The 20965-nt window shown below is 41.4% G+C and overlaps 1 protein-coding gene across 3 annotated transcripts in view; it reads right to left on the bottom strand.

Annotated features, from left to right (window-relative positions):
* The window catches only part of pemt (phosphatidylethanolamine N-methyltransferase), a 116958-nt gene that overhangs the window by 66323 nt on the left and 29670 nt on the right, over nucleotides 1-20965 (bottom strand). For all 3 annotated transcript variants that reach the window (XM_014409734.4, XM_076887248.1, XM_024803511.2), the window contains exon 3: nucleotides 16307-16422. In XM_014409734.4, the coding sequence (XP_014265220.2) occupies nucleotides 16307-16422 (116 nt within the window). The remainder of the gene's footprint in view (nucleotides 1-16306; nucleotides 16423-20965) is intronic.

The following is a 20965-nucleotide window of genomic DNA, read 5'->3' as shown; positions in this document are numbered from 1 at the left end:
CATGATTAGTTAGTCGTTCCACCAGGTGGCGCTCTAACCATTATGTACAAATGGCATAACAAACATTTCCGAGCTCGAGTCTCATCACGCTTGGGACCTTTGGGAGAGATTGGACATTGTTATTTTGAGTGACAGCAGATTACTGCTTTTTGGCGAGTGATTGAAACTCCACGTGCCGCCATGACCACCCCGTTTCCCTGAGTGTAAAAAGCTTCGCAATTTAACATCACAAAGGTCTTTAGATTGCACACACAGGAGATTGGTTCAATATGATGAAATCCCTTGGAGGAGTTCGTCAAAGAACGGTGCCTGGAAAGAGGGGAAAATGTTGCCAAAATTACACATTAATATTAAAATGGCTGACTTCCTGTTGGATTTGGGATATTGCACCAAGAGACTTTTTTGTACATCTTGATATCTCCTATAAGCTTACCAGGTTTCAGAATCATACATAGAACACAGAGCAGGGGCTGTGGTTTTGAAATTTTGTAGGGGGCGCTGTGGAGCAATTTCGCGCTATTCAATGAAAATGATCACATGCCAACAAAGCCTTCATCCATTTGGAGGTGTGTGCCAAATTTCAAGCCTCTATACACTTGCCAAGACCTTCAAAAGCCACTTCATCTTTCATGTTGAACAGCGTTGCCACCAGGGTGCGCCGTTCAGTTTAAACTCACAATTTTTGCACTGAAGCATCACGAGGGACTGATGGTGATATTCACCGCTTTTGAGGTGGCCAAGATGAACCTGTGAAAATCAGTACAACAAAATTAAAGCCATGACATTTCCTGTTGCCACTAGGTGGCGCTGTCCGTATTTCCGACAATGGGCACATCAATCTGTTCAGGGCGGGTCTGACATCATGCCTGTAAAGTCTGGTACTGATCAGACTGGATTTCATTGAGTTATACTAATTTGTTTCTTCATGGCGTGACATCAAAGTTCGCCATGCTGCTGGGGTCACACCCTTTCGCGAAAACTCACAGTTTTCACTGTAACCCAAGACCAACTCCTTAAGGCTTTCCTGGAGAAATTTGAGGCTGCAGATGTCACCCTTCACTATACTGTACCCCAAAGTGTAAAACATGACATTTCCTGTTCCCACTAGGTGGCGCTGTCCTTGATGTCAAATATGGCAGTTGAAATATGTTCAGGGGTGGAGCCTTATCATATGTGTTCACTTTGGTCAAGGTCAGAAAATGTATGACAAAATGAGAGGCAATAAGATTTTCATGGCGAGTCATCGAAATTCGCCATGACGCCACGGCCTCATAGTATTGTGAAAACTCAAAAGCTCCGCAATTTAACATGGCACAAGGGTGTAGTTGACACTGTCCAAATTTGAAGGTTATGAAATGAAACCCCAAGGAGGAGTTCGCAAAAGTTCGAGGCATGGAAATGGCAAAATTAGAGCCAAAATGTCACCTTCTCTTCCAAATGGCGGACTTCCTGTTGGGTTTGCGTCAATGGGCCCACAGACTTTTTTGTTCGTCTTGGCATGATACACATGTGTGCCAAATTTCATACATGTAGCTCAAACGATGTGGTCGTAGGGCTGCATTTAACAAGGCATAGGTGGCGCTCTAGAGCCATTTCCCAGTGCTCATATGTAAAACCATTAAAATACAAAATTTTTCACCAGACCTGGCATGTGTGCAAAATTTCATGAGTTTTTGAGCATGTTTAGGCCCTCAAAAAGGCCCTTGTTTCGCCTGAATAATAATAATAATAATAATAATTAAAGCTGCAAGCAGCGTTATGAGGGCCCTCGCACCCCCGGCGCGTCGAGCCACGCCCAACACCTGAAACCAGAACGTCCGATCTGATGTCACATTGATGGAATTCATGCATTTAACCACCAGCTAACATTTCAACTCATTCATTCATGATTAGTTAGTCATGCCACTAGGTGGCGCTCTAACCATTATGTACAAATGGCATAACAAACACTTCCAAGCTCGAGTCTCATCACACCTGAGACGTTTGGGAGAGATTGGACATTGTGTTTTTGAGTGACAGCAGATTACTGCGTTTTGGCGAGTGATTCAAACTCTAAGTGCCGCCATAACCACCCCGTTTCCCTGGACGTAAAAAGCTTCGCAATTTAACAACACAAAGGTCTTTGGATTCGACACACTGAAGAATAGTTCAATCTGATGAAATCCCTTGGAGGAGTTCGTGAAAGTATGAAGCCTGAAAAGAGGAGAAAATGTCGCCAAAATTACACATTAATTTTAAAACGACTGACTTCCTGTTGGATTTGGGATATTGCTCCAAGAGACTTTTTTGTAGATCTTGATATCTCCTATAAGCTTACCAAGTTTCAGACTCATAGATGAAACACAGAGCAGGGGCTGTTGTTTTGGAATATTGTAGGGGGCGCCGTGGAGCCATTTTGCGCTATTCAAGGAAAATGGTCACATAACTAGAAAGCATTCATCACATTGGAGGTGTGGGCCAAATTTAAAGCCTCTATAAACTTTCCAAGCCCCTCAAAAGCCACTTCATCTTTCATGGTGAACAGCGTTGCCACCAGGGTGCGCCGTTCAGTTTAAAGTCACAATTTTTGCACTGAAGCATCACGAGGGACTGATGGTGATATTCACCGCTTTTGAGGTGGCCACGATGAACCTGTGAAAATCAGTACAACAAAGTGTAAGACATGACATGTCCTGTTGCCACTAGGTGGCGCTGTCTGTATTCCCGACAATGGGCACATCAATCTGTTCAGGGCGGGTCTGACATCATGCCTGTAAAGTCTGGTACTGATCAGACTGGATTTCATTGAGTTATACTAATTTGTTTCTTCATGGCGAGACATCAAAGTTCGCCATGCTGCTGGGGTCACACCCTTTCGCGAAAACTCACAGTTTTCACTGTACCCCAAGACCAACTCCTTAAGGCTTTCCTGGAGAAATATGAGGCTGCAGATGTCACCCATCACAATACTGTACCCCAAAGTGTAAAACATGACATTTCCTGTTCCCACTAGGTGGCGCTGGCCCTTATGTCAAATATGGCAGTTGAAATATGTTCAGGGGTGGAGCCTTATCATATGTGTTCACTTTGGTCAAGGTCAGAAAATGTATGACAAAATGAGAGGCAATAAGATTTTCATGGCGAGTCATCGAAATTCGCCATGGCGCCACGGCCTCATAGTATTGTGAAAACTCAAAAGCTCCGCAATTTAACATGGCACAAGGGTGTAGTTGACACTGTCCAAATTTGAAGGTTATGAAATGAAACCCCAAGGAGGAGTTCGCAAAAGTTCGAGGCATGGAAATGGCAAAATTAGAGCCAAAATGTCACCTTCTCTTCCAAATGGCGGACTTCCTGTTGGGTTTGCGTCAATGGGCCCACAGACTTTTTTGTTCGTCTTGGCATGATACACATGTGTGCCAAATTTCATACATGTAGCTCAAACGATGTGGTCGTAGGGCTGCATTTAACAAGGCATAGGTGGCGCTGTAGAGCCATTTCCCAGTGCTCATATGTAAAACCATTAAAATACAAAATTTTTCACCAGACCTGGCATGTGTGCAAAATTTCATGAGTTTTTGAGCATGTTTAGGCCCTCAAAAAGGCCCTTGTTTGGGGTGAATAATAATAATAATAATAATTAAAGCTGCAAGCAGCGTTATGAGGGCCCTCGCATCCCCGGCACGTCGAGCCACTGCCAACACCTCAAACCGGCACGTCCGATGTGATGTCACATTGATGGATTTCATGCTTTTAATCACCAGCTAACATTTCATCTTATTCAACCAGGATTATAGTCATGCCACTAGGTGGCGCTCTAACCATTATTGACAAATAGCATAACAAACATTTCCAAGCTCGAGTCTCATCACACCTGCGACCTTTGGGAGAGATTGGACATTGTGTTTTTTAGTGACAGCAGATTACTGCTTTTTGCGAGTGATTGAAACTCTACGTGCCGCCATGACCACCCCGTTTCCCTGAACGGAAAAAGCTTCGCAATTTAACATCACAAAGGTCTTTAGATTCTACACACTGAAGAATGCTTCAATATGATGAAATCCCTTGGAGGAGTTCGTCAAAGTATGAGGCCTGAAAAGGGGGGAAAATGTCATCAAAATTACACATTAATTTTAAAATGGCTGACTTCCTGTTGGATTTGGGATATTGCTCCAAGAGACTTTTTTGTACATCTTGATATCTTACACAAGCTTACCAAGTGTCAGACTCATAGATGAAACACAGAGCAGGGGCTGATGTTTTGAAATATTGTAGGGGGCGCTGTGGAGCCATTTCGCGCTATTCAATGAAAATGATCACATGCCAACAAAGCGTTCATCCATTTGGAGGTGTGTGCCAAATTTCAAGCCTCTATAAACTTTCCAAGCCCCTCAAAAGCCACTTCATCTTTCATGGTGAACCGCGTTACCACCAGGGTGCGCCGTTCAGTTTAAAGTCACAATTTTTGCACTGAAGCATCACGAGGGACTGATGTTGATATTCACCGCTTTTGAGGTGGCCACGATGAACCTGTGAAAATCAGTACAACAAAATTAAAGCCATGACATTTCCTGTTGCCACTAGGTGGCGCTGTCCGTATTTCCGACAATGGGCACATCAATCTGTTCAGGGCGGGTCTGACATCATGCCTGTAAAGTCTGGTACTGATCAGACTGGATTTCATTGAGTTATACTAATTTGTTTCTTCATGGCGTGACATCAAAGTTCGCCATGCTGCTGGGGTCACACCCTTTCGTGAAAAGTCACAGTTTTCACTGTAACCCAAGACCAACTCCTTAAGGCTTTCCTGGAGAAATTTGAGGCTGCAGATGTCACCCATCACAATACTGTACCCCAAAGTGTAAAACATGACATTTCCTGTTCCCACTAGGTGGCGCTGTACCTGGTGTCAAATATGGCAGTTGAAATATGTTCAGGGGTGGAGCCTTATCATATGTGTTCACTTTGGTCAAGGTCAGAAAATGTATGACAAAATGAGAGGCAATGAGATTTTCATGGCGAGTCATTGAAATTCGCCATGGCGCCACGGCCTCATAGTATTGTGAAAACTCAAAAGCTCCGCAATTTCACATGGCACAAGGGTGTAGTTGACACTGACCAAATATGAAGGTTATGAAATCAAACCCCAAGGAGGAGTTCGCAAAAGTTCGAGGCATGGAAATGGCAAAATTAGAGCCAAAATGTCACCTTCTCTTCCAAATGGCGGACTTCCTGTTGGGTTTGCGTCAATGGGCCCACAGACTTTTTTGTTCGTCTTGGCATGATACATATGTGTGCCAAATTTCATACATGTAGCTCAAACGATGTGGTCGTAGGGCTGCATTTAACAAGGCATAGGTGGCGCTCTAGAGCCATTTCCCAGTGCTCATATGTAAAACCATTAAAATACAAAATTTTTCACCAGACCTGGCATGTGTGCAAAATTTCATGAGTTTTTGAGCATGTTTAGGCCCTCAAAAAGGCCCTTGTTTCGCCTGAATAATAATAATAATAATAATAATAATAATAATAATAATAAGAAACGGAGCAGATACAATAGGGCCTTCGCACTCTCGGTGCTCGGGCCCTAATAAGAAACGGAGCAGATACAATAGGGCCTTCGCACTCTCGGTGCTCGGGCCCTAATAATAATAAGAAACGGAGCAGATACAATAGGGCCTTCGCACTCTCGGTGCTCGGGCCCTAATAATAAGAAACGGAGCAGATACAATAGGGCCTTCGCACTCTCGGTGCTCGGGCCCTAATAATAATAATAATAATAATAATAATAAACAGAGCAATTACAATAGGGCCTTCGCACAGTTAGTGCTCGGGCCCTAATAATAATAATAATAATTAAAGCTGCAAGCAGCGTTATGAGGGCCCTCGCACCCCCGGCACGTCGAGCCACTGCCAACACCTCAAACCGGCACGTCCGATGTGATGTCACATTGATGGATTTCATGCTTTTAATCACCAGCTAACATTTCATCTTATTCAACCAGGATCATAGTCATGCCACTAGGTGGCGCTCTAACCATTATTGACAAATAGCATAACAAACATTTCCAAGCTCGAGTCTCATCACACCTGCGACCTTTGGGAGAGATTGGACATTGTGTTTTTTAGTGACAGCAGATTACTGCTTTTTGCGAGTGATTGAAACTCTACGTGCCGCCATGACCACCCCGTTTCCCTGAACGGAAAAAGCTTCGCAATTTAACATCACAAAGGTCTTTAGATTCTACACACTGAAGAATGCTTCAATATGATGAAATCCCTTGGAGGAGTTCGTCAAAGTATGAGGCCTGAAAAGGGGGGAAAATGTAATCAAAATTACACATTAATTTTAAAATGGCTGACTTCCTGTTGGATTTGGGATATTGCTCCAAGAGACTTTTTTGTACATCTTGATATCTTACACAAGCTTACCAAGTGTCAGACTCATAGATGAAACACAGAGCAGGGGCTGATGTTTTGAAATATTGTAGGGGGCGCTGTGGAGCCATTTCGCGCTATTCAATGAAAATGATCACATGCCAACAAAGCGTTCATCCATTTGGAGGTGTGTGCCAAATTTCAAGCCTCTATAAACTTTCCAAGCCCCTCAAAAGCCACTTCATCTTTCATGGTGAACCGCGTTACCACCAGGGTGCGCCGTTCAGTTTAAAGTCACAATTTTTGCACTGAAGCATCACGAGGGACTGATGTTGATATTCACCGCTTTTGAGGTGGCCACGATGAACCTGTGAAAATCAGTACAACAAAATTAAAGCCATGACATTTCCTGTTGCCACTAGGTGGCGCTGTCCGTATTTCCGACAATGGGCACATCAATCTGTTCAGGGCGGGTCTGACATCATGCCTGTAAAGTCTGGTACTGATCAGACTGGATTTCATTGAGTTATACTAATTTGTTTCTTCATGGCGTGACATCAAAGTTCGCCATGCTGCTGGGGTCACACCCTTTCGTGAAAAGTCACAGTTTTCACTGTAACCCAAGACCAACTCCTTAAGGCTTTCCTGGAGAAATTTGAGGCTGCAGATGTCACCCATCGCAATACTGTACCCCAAAGTGTAAAACATGACATTTCCTGTTCCCACTAGGTGGCGCTGTCCCTGGTGTCAAATATGGCAGTTGAAATATGTTCAGGGGTGGAGCCTTATCATATGTGTTCACTTTGGTCAAGGTCAGAAAATGTATGACAAAATGAGAGGCAATAAGATTTTCATGGCGAGTCATCGAAATTCGCCATGGCGCCACGGCCTCATAGTATTGTGAAAACTCAAAAGCTCCGCAATTTAACATGGCACAAGGGTGTAGTTGACACTGACCAAATATGAAGGTTATGAAATCAAACCCCAAGGAGGAGTTCGCAAAAGTTCGAGGCATGGAAATGGCAAAATTAGAGCCAAAATGTCACCTTCTCTTCCAAATGGCGGACTTCCTGTTGGGTTTGCGTCAATGGGCCCACAGACTTTTTTGTTCGTCTTGGCATGATACATATGTGTGCCAAATTTCATACATGTAGGTCATACTCATACCGGGGGCTCGCGTTTTTCATTTTTCTAGGTGGCGCTACTGAGCTAATTTTCCCTGGTCATGTCTGAGAACATTAAAATACGTAAATTTTCACCAGACCTGACGCGTGTGCAAAATTTCATGAGTTTTAGAGCATGTTTAGGTCCTCAAAAGGCCAATTCATTTGCCGAAATAATAATAATAATAATAAGAAACAGAGCAATTACAATAGGGCCTTCGCACTCTCAGTGCTCGGGCCCTAATAATAATAATAATAATAATAATAATAAGAAACGGAGCAGATACAATAGGGCCTTCGCACTCTCGGTGCTCGGGCCCTAATAAAAAACAAGTAAAACCAAGAAAACCATAACTTTCACACCCAAGCCTCAACTCTTGCGGCCCGCTACCAAACAACTCACGGACAAGTACCGGTCTGTGGCCTGGGGGTTTGGGACCGCTGTCATAAACAACCAATAAGCACAGTGATTCTGCTGAAAACTAAAAAAATGTGTACTACTATATTGAGTATGATCATTATTTCTGAGGCCTCAAAACAGCTGATCATGCTGGAACTCACAGTGCCCTGGGAGGAGTGGATCGAGGAGGCCAATGAAAGGAAACGTGCAAAGTACCAGGAACTAGTGCAGGAGTGCAGGGGAAGGGGCTGAGAGACTTTCTATGAGCCCATAGAAGTGGGTTGTAGGGGCTTTGCAGGACGATCACTCTGCAGAGTCCTAGGCCGGCTGGGTGTGGCTGGGGCAGCCAAGAAGAGGGCCATTGAGGCTGTGAGCCTGGGTGAGGGTGTATGATGTTGTGAGACCCGAAACACCTGATGACCACAGGATACATCACTGAAGATGCGTACCAGTGCATCCAGGAGATGTGTCTTGTATAGTACTTTGACTTCATCACTCTTCATGGCATGCTGAGAGACAATATGAATACAAATGTTTTTTGGTAAGATAAAGTTTTTATATGAACAGCAGCAGAACTAGCAAATGTAAGCTTTTAGTTGAGAAATGAGGCTGTAGCATTGGTAGAAAAAGCAAGCAGGGCACTGATGTCTTCAACTCTAAAAATAGAAACGGTGCATTCAAGGTGAACAAATGGATGCATGGTTAGAACACATACCACAAAGATTAAAATGTCCTGTTTCAACTACCAGGCAGCTAGACCTTTTCTACAGGTCATGCCATCGTGCTCTCACTCAAGGAAAGATTATTTTGTCATAAACAATGAATAGTATATTATCTGACTTAGTGGGCTTGAATTGACCAGAACAATGCCCACGTGCCAAATACGTGGGTAATGAGTCACTTTGATTGATAAACAAAAAAACCCAAACCCAACATTCATTAATGTTCATGTCTGCTCACTAACAGCTTTACTCTGTCTTTGTTACTATGGTAATTAGCGCTAAATCAAGTTTTTCACCGGGTGAATACGTCATTCAACCTCATCTATTTTACTTGTGGTGTTTTGCTATTCTACACATTTCTGCAGCAAAGTTCATTTTGGAGCACCGGCGTGACACTGTTGTGGTTTCATCATCGGTCAAATAATAAACTCTTCTACAAAACAGATGGTTTTTAATGATTTTTAAAATGATTTTACTGGTTTAACTGCCATTATATAAATACCAGAATAGGTCTTTATTTTTGTGTTTAATAATATTAAAGAGTCCTGACTAGAAAAAGAAAAAACAGAACAGCAAAAAACCCCAGATGTAACAAACAACACCTTTATTTAACTGAGGACCTTAATACTACATTCACACTACGAAAGTAATGGTTAGAGACTTTGCTATGGCCAAAATTAATGAAACTGTGCAGTTAACTTGGACTCCACTGTTGTTGCGACTGAAGTGGTTGGTTTGAAGATGGGAACAAGGTCAGTGATCACTCAAAGTCAAACCACCTTTAGTGGATCATCAGTTTGTTAAGAAATTCCACCAAGTTGGCAATTACATGCAATCTGTTTATGATAATACAGCGATTAACTGTGACAAATCCACAAAGTCTGTTACTGTCTGCATGCATAGACATTCATAATTTAACAGAAGCACATATTAACTACTTACACTCAGAGTCCGGCCAGAAGCTTAAAGATTTTTAATCAGAAATTCATCTACATCTAGTGACATAGACACAAAATGAGATTGGTGCTTGGGAACCTTTGCCACCTGGTTGTACTTTGGTTATACTCCAATATAAAAGCAAAGGTTGACTCAAGTCCCATATTGCAGAGAGACACATCACAGACCTACAGACTGACTTGGACTGATTGCAATGTGTTCACAATCCGTCTGGGTTTATAGATTAGACAGTAATTAAATGCAAACCTTTGCCAATCTGTCTGAGAATGAGAGTGTCTAACGGAGACCGTTAATGTGAGGGAGATTACGACTGTTTGGAGACAGGTTGCCTCCAAGAAGGCTACCTGTGCAATCGCCATGCAATTGAAAGTGGTCCAGTTGGTTGGCACAGCTATTTGTACTAAGTAGAGCAGCTAAACTTGTTTGCCTCATTTTTATAATCAGGTTACACTGATTAAAAGTTAAAGACTTTTATGCTGGTAGCTGCAACCATGCAGTTTCAATAAAAAGTGCAATAATTTGTATGGGGCTATGCAAGTTGACTCCCTAACTGTTATATCCCCCAGATCTGCTGCATGTTGTCTAGAGATTTGTAATTCCCAAATCCAACCTAGCATAAGACTCTAAAAGGTTTTTGTTGAAACTGCAGAAAACATTATGCAATAGACTGTATATACCCAATTATTAGAAATGTGACCTTCAAGGAAGGTTTATTTCAATAATCAAGAAAACCGTGCTTCAGAATTTGCAAGCAAGTACAAAAAGAGGATAAATAATTTGTCAGCAAAAAATACTAAATAAAAAAAACATTTTCCACTTTCCAAGGATTCAGTGTTTCACTTAGTCATTACCTTACAGGACAGACACTAAAAGCATTCCTGCTCAAATATATTTTGTTGACTTTCACATGTGCAGCGCTCATCAGAAGTGCTGCCTGCAAGCCCAACAACTGACTCACTTAAGTCCAACCAGCGACTTCATCAAATTAATTTTTGAATTGAACAAATTTGTTTTGATAAATAGTTCTGGTTCAGGATGCATACAGTGGGGCAAAAAAGTATTTAGTCAGCCACCGATTGTGCAAGTTCCCCCACCTAAAATGATGACAGAGGTCAGTAATTTGCACCAGAGGTACACTTCAACTGTGAGAGACAGAATGTGAAAAAAAAATCCATGAATTCACATGGTAGGATTTGTAAAGAATTTATTCGTAAATCAGGGTGGAAAATAAGTATTTGGTCAATAACAAAAATACAACTCAATACTTTGTAACATAACCTTTGTTGGCAATAACAGAGGTCAAACGTTTACTATAGGTCTTTACCAGGTTTGCACACACAGTAGCTGGTATTTTGGCCCATTCCTCCATGCAGATCTTCTCGAGAGCAGTGATGTTTTGGGGCTGTCGCCGAGCAACACGGACTTTCAACTCCCGCCACAGATTTTCTATGGGGTTGAGGTCTGGAGACTGGCTAGGCCACTCCAGGACTTTCAAATGCTTCTTACGGAGCCACTCCTTTGTTGCCCGGGCGGTGTGTTTTGGATCATTGTCATGTTGGAAGACCCAGCCTCGTTTCATCTTCAAAGTTCTCACTGATGGAAGGAGGTTTTGGCTCAAAATCTCACGATACATGGCCCCATTCATTCTGTCCTTAACACGGATCAGTCGTCCTGTCCCCTTGGCAGAAAAACAGTCCCATAGCATGATGTTTCCACCCCCATGCTTCACAGTAGGTATGGTGTTCTTGGGATGCAACTCAGTATTCTTCTTCCTCCAAACACGACGAGTTGAGTTTATACCAAAAAGTTCTACTTTGGTTTCATCTGACCACATGACTGTCTGACTCCCAATCCTCTGCTGTATCATCCATGTGCTCTCTGGCAAACTTCAGACGGGCCTGGACATGCACTGGCTTCAGCAGCGGAACACGTCTGGCACTGCGGGATTTGATTCCCTGCCGTTGTAGTGTGTTACTGATGGTGACCTTTGTTACTTTGGTCCCAGCTCTCTGCAGGTCATTCACCAGGTCCCCCCGTGTGGTTCTGGGATCTTTGCTCACCGTTCTCATGATCATTTTGACCCCACGGGATGAGATCTTGCGTGGAGCCCCAGATCGAGGGAGATTATCAGTGGTCTTGTATGTCTTCCATTTTCTGATGATTGCTCCCACAGTTGATTTTTTCACACCAAGCTGCTTGCCTATTGTAGATTCACTCTTCCCAGTCTGGTGCAGGTCTACAATACTTTTCCTGGTGTCCTTCGAAAGCTCTTTGGTCTTGGCCATGGCGGAGTTTGGAGTCTGACTGTTTGAGGCTGTGGACAGGTGTCTTTTATACAGATGATGGGTTCAAACAGGTGCCATTCATACAGGTAACGAGTGGGGGACAGAAAAGCTTCTTACAGAAGATGTTACAGGTCTGTGAGAGCCAGAGATTTTCCATGTTTGAGGTGACCAAATACTTATTTTCCACCCTGATTTACGAATAAATTCTTTACAAATCCTACCATGTGGATTCATGGATTTTTTTTTCACATTCTGTCTCTCACAGTTGAAGTGTACCTCTGGTGCAAATTACTGACCTCTGTCATCATTTTAGGTGGGGAACTTGCACAATCGGTGGCTGACTAAATACTTTTTTGCCCCACTGTATATAAAGCTACCACTTCACCTTTATTTATTTTCAAATGTTTACAGCAGAGCCCTCTGTATGCTGCCCTCTAAACGCGCACAAAAATCTATTTTTTTGAATATCTGTCAAACTGTTTCGGATCATCAAAGAAATTTGATATTATACAGAGATAACCTGAGTAAATACAAAATGCAGTTTTAAAATCATTTATTAAGGGAATGGAAAAAGTTGTCCAAACCTACCAACGTTCTATATGAAAAACCGATTGCCCTTCAACCTAATAACTGGTTGTGCCACCCTTGGCGAAAAAATTGCAATCAAGTGTTTGAGATAACTGGCACTTCAGCTACATTGGAGATTTTTGCAATCATGAACGGCCTGTTTAAGGTAATTCTAAAGAATCTTAATTGCATTTAAAAGTTCACACTTTGTGCTTCAGCTTCTGTGCAGAAACTACTGGACAGACTTTCACCAGGATTTTCTGGTGGAGAGCAGAATTCATAGTTCCATCAATTATGGCAGGTCGTCCCAAAACAGCAAAGCAGTTCCAGATCATCACACTACCAGTACTATGCTGGTGCCACAATTGTTGGTATGATGCTTTTTTTTTTTTTTTTTTTTTAAATGAAACGATGTGTTCATATTTATGATAAATGTAACGGAACTCAAACGTTCCAAAAAGTTCAACTTTGCTCTCGTCAGTCCATAGAATATTTTCCTAAAGGTTTTGGGGATCATCAAGATGTTTGGGGAGCTTTTTTGGCAAATGTGTACTCTTTTTGATCACCAGTGGTTTTCTCCTTGGACTCTCCCACGGATCCCACTTTTGCCCAGCCTCCGTCTTATTGGTGAATCATGAACTCTGACCTTAATGGAGGCAAGTGAGGTCTGGAGTTCTTTAGATGTTTTTCGGGGTTATTCTGAAACCTCCTGGATAGGGATGGGTACAGGTGTCCGGTGCCATGATAGCACCGGTTCTGACATAAACGGTAGTAACCAGACCGAAAAGCAGCGCACATTTCGGTGCTTTATTTCGGTGCTTTTTTTTCCTGAGCTGTGATACACTTCTAGCCAATAATTCTACGTTTCCGAGGATAGTAGGCGGGGCCAGGTACGTACGTTCTTTTAGAGCAGAGCTACAGATTAAAATGCCCAAGGCGAAAAGTCTGGCTGTACTTCACAGCAAAATATGCAAACTCAGCAGCCTGCAACAAGTGCTTTAAGCTGATACTGTGATACTGTCAAAGGAGGTAACACCTCAAATCCGATGAAACACCTGGCGATGCATAGCGTTTTTTTTTAAAAGCCCAGAAATGCGCCGTATGATAGCTTGCTGCGAGACCTCACACCGAGCGCATCTACTGTGCGTGGGTTGCCTGTTATCTGACCCGGAGTTAGCAATATCCCCCAAAAACCCCGAAGAGGAGAGTCCTGGCCCCTAGCCCTGCCAGTGTATCAGAAATGATGAGGATGATGATGCAGCAGCAGCCGTTCTTCTCTGCGTGAGTAGCTTAATGTTCGTGTGTAATTTACGTTGAGTAGGCTAACCACGTTATTACATTAATGCATGTAAGGTGAACTAGCAAACATCATCATAGCTATATGCGGCTGTCTTCTTGTTTGATGGCAGATACTCCCTTCACCCTGGCCAAAAAGGCTAAAATGACCAAAGAAAAAGTGGAAAACAGTTAAACATGAGAGGTTTTTGGACAAGGTTTGTGTTTTTTTCCATTGATTAAGCACTGCTTCCAGCCAAGAGTGATACCATATATGCCCTATAGCTGCAGAAAAGGCTAACATTGTTATCTTTTTACAAAAAACCAGCTGAACATGAGAGGTTTTTGGACCAATTTTGTGTTCTCCATTCTTTAAGCACCGGTTTGAGCACCGTTTGAGCACCGGCACCGTTTCAAAAGTACCGATTTGGCACCGGTATCGGATAAAACCTAAACGATACCCATCCCTACTCCTGGATGAGTGATTGATGCGCTATTTGTGTAATGTTGGTAGGTCGGCCATTTCTGGGAAGGTGTTTGAAGGTTTCTCTGTTTGTCGATAATGGCAATCACTGTGATTCACTGGAGTCAGAAAATCTTAGTGATAGCTTTGTAACTCTGCACTGATAGATGTAAAAGACTTTGTTTCTTGGCTATGTCTTTATATCACAGTGTAATGTGTTACTTTTTTAGATCTATTAGCCCAATTCACTTTGTCAGACAGTTTCTATGCAAGCGATTTCTTGATTCATGTTTAGCAGTAATCAGGCACGGGTGTGACTAGTGAAACTGAACTTAGCTTTCCAAAGAATCTGGCCAATCACCTTTAATTCATGATACATGAATGATGCATTTTGTACACAGGATCAGGTAGATTTGGATAGCTTGTTTCCCTTACAATGTCAAGTTTATTCCTAACAAAGAAAATAGTTGATGAGTAATTATCCATTCAGATAACAGGTGGATGTTGGGGCGTGTAGGAGTTGAAGCAAGCAGCAGCAGTGACACATGGAGGGATATGAAACCTGCACCTTTACACAGCTACATGTACATGATGCAGTGAAGTTCAAGGTGTTTGACTGAAAAAGCTGACAGGCTTTGTTGTATCTAGGTTTGCTGCACGAATTTACACGAACCTCACGATAAAGATTTCTAAATAAATGCGCTCTAATAATTGCTTTGTCAGGGATACATTTGGTTTTAAATATAATTAGCTAAATTTACAGACTGTGTGGGCTAAACCCAAGGGTCCTTTCTAATTGTACTATTAAGAAGTGAACATGCTAACATTTAACTTCATGGCCCGCAAACTTACGGTACTATCAGTGTATATAGTTGTGAAGAGAAAAGTATTCATAGGATTCTATATTTCTTCATTATGTGTTGCTTCAGTTAATTGCAGTTTGCAAGTGTTTATTTAAGCACAACCCTCTTAAAGTGGACATGAAACAGTACATGTATTAAGGCCAATTTACACCATGGAGCCCTATGCTGAAACTGTCACAGCTGTCTGTGAAGCAGGATCTAAGATATAAGTCTTTAAAGTTAGAGTCACTGGCTGGCTCGTCGGTTGCTGCTAATAGACTTAAGTTATGTTAGCTAAGCAGTGACAGATCTGCTGACTCAGTGAAAAACAAGGTCACTAAAACTAAAACACTGTTGGCTAGCTGCACTGAAATGAGAAAATTTACCCATTAGCCATAATGTTTGGGTTTGCTTTGTTTGGTTTTCATCAAACATGGATTTTCCCAAACATTTTCACTTTAACTCGTCTCTCCAAAGGACATCCAGAAGTCTTGCCTTTTTTCCTCTGACAAGACATGGAACCACAGCTTCCTATTCAGTATCCTTGTTTGCAGCCTTATATGACTACATCCAAGTTTATTACAGCATTTAATCACCTAATTCACATTTTCAGTTCTTGTGAATGAATGAGTGAGTGAATAAATCGCTTTGTCCCACAGCTATATTTAGCTACTCAGAATGCATGGTGAGTTGATAAAAATTCTCTTCCTGAGCACAAGAGAAAACTGGCAAGACAATTTATCTCTTTGGACCAGCCTGTTCCCAAAATGTTTGTTGCCCAGCAACAGACATCACACAGATCCTTTGAGAGAGGGGAAAAAAGGCTTGTTGTTGCATTGACATACAGTCTGTGTGTGGCTTTGTTGAGAATCCTTTGTCATCATTTTGACCCACAGGGGGAGGTGTGGGTGTATGGACACCATATAGGAAGTGGTAAAGCGTGGGGTGATACTGCCACATACAGAACCGTGGGCACAGATAAAGAGCAAGGAGGAAGGAAAAAGGAGCTGTGGAGAAAGCAGAAAAAGAAGGCACAGAGGTGGGACGAAACAGAAGAAGAAACCGAAACAAAGAGTGTAAAAGGGGACAAATTCATACAGGCTTATATGTCCAATGATGTCCAAGTGACCACTGGACTGGTGAAGGCCTGCCATCCAATGTTATGAGAACCAAGGCTTTCTTTCAATCAAAGGTGACGTACAAATTTAAAATTGTTGGACTGGATGAGGGGGATAACAAACCATATTTTGTTATGGTTAAAAGTGTGTTCCTCACCTGTGGCTGCGGTAAATGTTTAGCAGTATAATGACGAAGCCCAAGCAGCAACAGGCCAGGTAGGGGCTACCAAAGAGCCCCGAGAGTCTTCGTGTACGATGCTCCCATCTCGCCACCTGACAACAGGAAGACAATGACAACGGTGTTTACCATAAATATCCAATTAAACTGCATTAAAAAACTGAAAGTTAATGATTGTTTGTCACACTATGTCAGTCTAAAAAACCCTCAAAGCTCAACTTTTTAAACTCAAGTTTGGCAGAGCTCCAGCATTGCTATGTGGAGCAAGGACAACCTTACAGAAAGAAAATCATTTCTGTAGCACTCCACCAATCAGGCCTGTATGGTAGAGTGGTCAGAGAGAAGCTATTCCTCAATAAAAGACACATGACAGCCCATTTGGAGTTTACTAAAAGCCACCTGAAAGATTCATCTGTATTCATGAGTAGATCGAACAGGAGGTCCTGAAGCCACTGAAGCCAGTTTTTGCAGTCCCAGGTCAGTGAGGGAATGGGTTACACCAGTTTTACCAAGCAAGCATACTTTATAGTCCATCTACAAGCAACATTCAACCAAGAAAATAAGCTCCATGCAAAATCCTGTTCATTATATGCCCGAAACATCTAGGTCATTATCACAACAGTTTTTTTTTTGTTTGTTTGTTTTTTTACAGTATTATGTATGTAACAACAATACGTGCACATGAAAACATTGGCTTTACTGGCCATGAAAAATCAGAATGCTCTTGACAAAATACTGAAAATGGTCTCCTGGTCAATTTGCATATACTTTTGTGAAGTCTCAAAAGTGCTGCCTTTATCTGCATTTTAATGAAGTTTTCAAAAATGAATACGATTTTCACTGGAAGTGTCAAGGATGGACAGGATAAGAATATCAGACGGACAGTTCAGGTTGAGCTGTTTGGAGACAAAGTTAGAGAGGTGAAGCTGAGACGGTCTGGACATGTAGAGAGGAAGAATAGCGGCTATACTAGACAAAGGATGCTGGAGATGGAGCAGTCAGGCAGGAGGAAAAGAAGGCCACAGAGAGGGTTCATTGATGTTGTGAAAGAGGACATGTAGACGGTTGGTGTGACATAAGAGGATGCAAGGGATGGACGAGACAGAGGCAGATACACTGCTGTGTCAATCGCTAAAGAGCAGCCAAAAGAAGGCAAAAGAAAAAGAATAAAACAGGATTCTTTGGCTACCACAGCAGTTTCTCGTATAGAGACAGAGAGATCTTGTTTGCTTTTGGTATCTGGCTTTGAGCCTTAAATAGCTAAATATCATGACTTTTGTCTACAGTTTTGAAATATTGTGCCCATGATAGAGACAGAAGAGTGCTGTTTGTTTGCATATGTTGTTCTGCCCTGAAGCGATTATTTGTTCAAGTTTATTTGTTCACCTCTGAAACAGCTGGTGCATTTCCACACAGCTGTATTCTCTTGCTGGCTATTGATAAGTGTTTATTTTTTTTAAGCTCTTTATATAGTACCGTGCATATCCAGCAGGGAGTGACGCCATAGAATCTTATCTAACTGGTCACAGTTGCATTTTCCAAAACACACTTCTCTCCCAAAAAAAGAGAATGGAAAATAGTCACATCCTGCCCATTTATGCAGCACAAAAGGCATTTAACCCATCTGTCCATACGGTGAACCTTTCAGTGGCATTAGCAACTCAAAGTGCTGTTTGTGAAATGACTGAAAAACTTAAAATTACCACCTGACAGTGGGCTAAGGAAATGCATAGATGACTGTAAAAAAACAAAAACAAACCAAAAACAACAAAAATGAATCCCACAGGCACAAATGTTACCATGGCAACAGCTTTTCTATGTTCAGCAGCGGCAAGGTAGGAAAAAAGAGGAGGAATATAAATATAAAGGTGAGGTGAAACAAATGTTAAGAAGTGGTAAAGAGTCCTTTATGGAGTGCAGCAATCCCCAGGTATAAATTGCATTGTTAATGGGTTAGCGCTACCTGCTCAAGACCGATCAGAAGCAGCTGAGAAAGCATGCTTAAGCATGCTGAGAAAACTTGGCAGCTCTCTTTGCATTTTTAGAATAGATGAAAAGCTTAAATCAAGAATTAATCCCCTTCTCCTTTCTCTGAAGCTCATGTCGTCTGTTTTGTTTTTTAAATCCCAGCCTTCAGCAAGCCGTATGCTGACATTTCCTTTTCCTTTCTTTCGTTTTTCTTCTGCCTCCTAACAGAGTTCAACTGCTATGTAATTAAGGGCCAGCAGCTGATGTACTTTGACTAAGATGTATGGTTACATCCACAGTTTGCATTGCAGTCTGCTCCACATGGACATTAGCACACAGCGAGCTGGAATGAAACTGAACAATCATAGCAACAGTGGGGGAATAAATAATGATTAGGTCTGCAGATAGCAGGTTTGTGTTGAAATGATGACACAATGCATTTTACAAACACATCAACATATTATTTTACCAATTCACAATGGTTCTTTTTGAGACTCAAAGTAAGTGGCACTGATCTAAAAACATAAAAAATAAAGACAGGATGTGTGCTCAATACAAAAATAAGAAAACATTCTTTTATATGCTGGTGAGAGCGCCCCATCAGCTTCACAATTCCTTGTATCACATAATAAACTGACTCATTCTAGCACCTCAATTTTGGGATGAATAACCTATAAAAGAGGTCAACTTCTGCTTTACTGCCAGTGTCATATACTTGCTCAAATGTCATCCTGATTTGGTCACTGGAGAAAAAATTTCCTGACCAGTTGGCAAAAAACACCTACTTGCAAATTTTCTAGGGTCACTCATGGGCTGCATGAACATACAGCACTTATTTACACTATGCCCAGCTTTCTGTGCATTGTGCTTCTGGCATGCCAGAGGGTCTCTTATTTGTTAGTTGTTGGCAACCCCACCTACACCACTACACCAGACTACAGCCCCTGCTAGACTGTGCTAAACTATCAATGGAAACACAAACAGAAAATGCTGCGCTATATGGACAGATCCTAAAAGATTCCAGCTAAATGTAGCTAACTAATAAAGCTTAACATGATGTTGCTCCAACTTTGGATGTTGAAAATGCATTTAACAATGTGTGTATGCCAAAAAAGTCGAATATACAGATATAAACGAGAAGTAATTACACCTGTTGATAAAATTGCTAATAACTATTTGGTCAATTAATAATAAATTAGCTTCTGTGCTAGCACTCATTCTCCTGAATCTAGTCTTTCAGCAAGTCATTCAGGCAGGTTTCCATGTACATCTAATGTTACGTAAGCACATCTGCCTCCCTACATGTGTCCATTATATCTCTATCATAGGTTTTTCCAGAGTTGACAGAAAATCATAGGAAAAAGTCATGACAACCTGGTAATGTCAAAAATAAGAGAGGAAACATTATGTAACCATTCAAGTGTCCCTGATAAAACTACAGTTTAAGCTCCAACTGAATATAAATAAAATGCATAAGTACAGAGATGGGTTCAAAAGAGGTAGAGAGTGTACTCACCTAAGAGAGGAGGACATTTTGTGACCAATGAAATTCTTAGTCATTGATATTAAGAGTTTTATTACTTTCTGCTAAATATACCAGATGACTCAGGCTAATCCATGTTATTATACTTTATACATTAATGTGAAAAAGAATGGATACCCTCTTTAAATATTGAGGTTTTATATAGTAGGGCATCACTTTTTTTAAAAAATGATCAAAAGCTTATTCAATAGGAAAGATTAAATTCATGACAGTACAATTAGAAAAAGACTGAACAAGTATGGCTTGTTTGTCAGGAGGACAAAAAAACTTCACAAACAATGTCTTTTGGACAGATAAGACCAAAGTGGTCATGACTGCCCATAATACACATAATACACAATACAGCATATCAGCACAAACACCTCAAACCAACTGTCAAGCACGTTGGTGGAGGTATAATAATTTGGACTTATTTTGCAGCCACAGTAACATGAACTCCTTTGTATACCTAAAAACACTGTGCAGTCCAATGTGAAGCCATCTGTCCAATAGGTAAAGCAACAATGATCCATGCACATTATCAAAGAAAGGTCTAAATAGCTCACAAAAAGAACGATGTGTTGCAAAACCCAAATCAGATGGTGTGGCATAAACAAATGCCTGCGAACCTCAATGAACTGAAGCAACTTTATACAGAAGAGTGACCAGTGCTCTACATGGGCCTGATATCCACTTACGAGGACATTATACTGCTGCTGTTCTATCAAAACTTTAAACGAATATCCTCATATATGGCTCTTATTTTTCTTAAAAACAAAAATAAGGTAAGAAAAAAAAAAAATCTGGCAATTCTTTATTTTTACATTCATCGGGCCCCAATATGCCCAAATATCAAAGAGAAATTAAAAATGCATGTCGTGGAAGAGTTCGGGTCGAGGTTAAACCATCTTATAAAGACATGTTGGGTTTTTTGGGGTTGAGTTCTACTGTGTCTTTCCCTCTACATTGACCTAAAAAATCCAAAGTAAACTTTAACAAGGAAAAAGTAACTACTGGCACAAGGACGATAAAACACTATAGATGAAATTGCACTGAATGCACTGCTGTTTGGATGTTACAATGCACCAACTACACATGCTCCCCAGGGAGCAGACTTCAAACAAGTAACAGCAGTAACTAATTGACCA

The sequence above is a fragment of the Maylandia zebra genome, linkage group LG8 (genome assembly GCF_041146795.1).
Source record: "Maylandia zebra isolate NMK-2024a linkage group LG8, Mzebra_GT3a, whole genome shotgun sequence".
Lineage (NCBI taxonomy): Eukaryota > Metazoa > Chordata > Actinopteri > Cichliformes > Cichlidae > Maylandia > Maylandia zebra.
The sequence above is the reverse complement of the archived record's forward strand: the minus strand, read 5'-3'. Positions and strand labels throughout refer to the sequence as shown.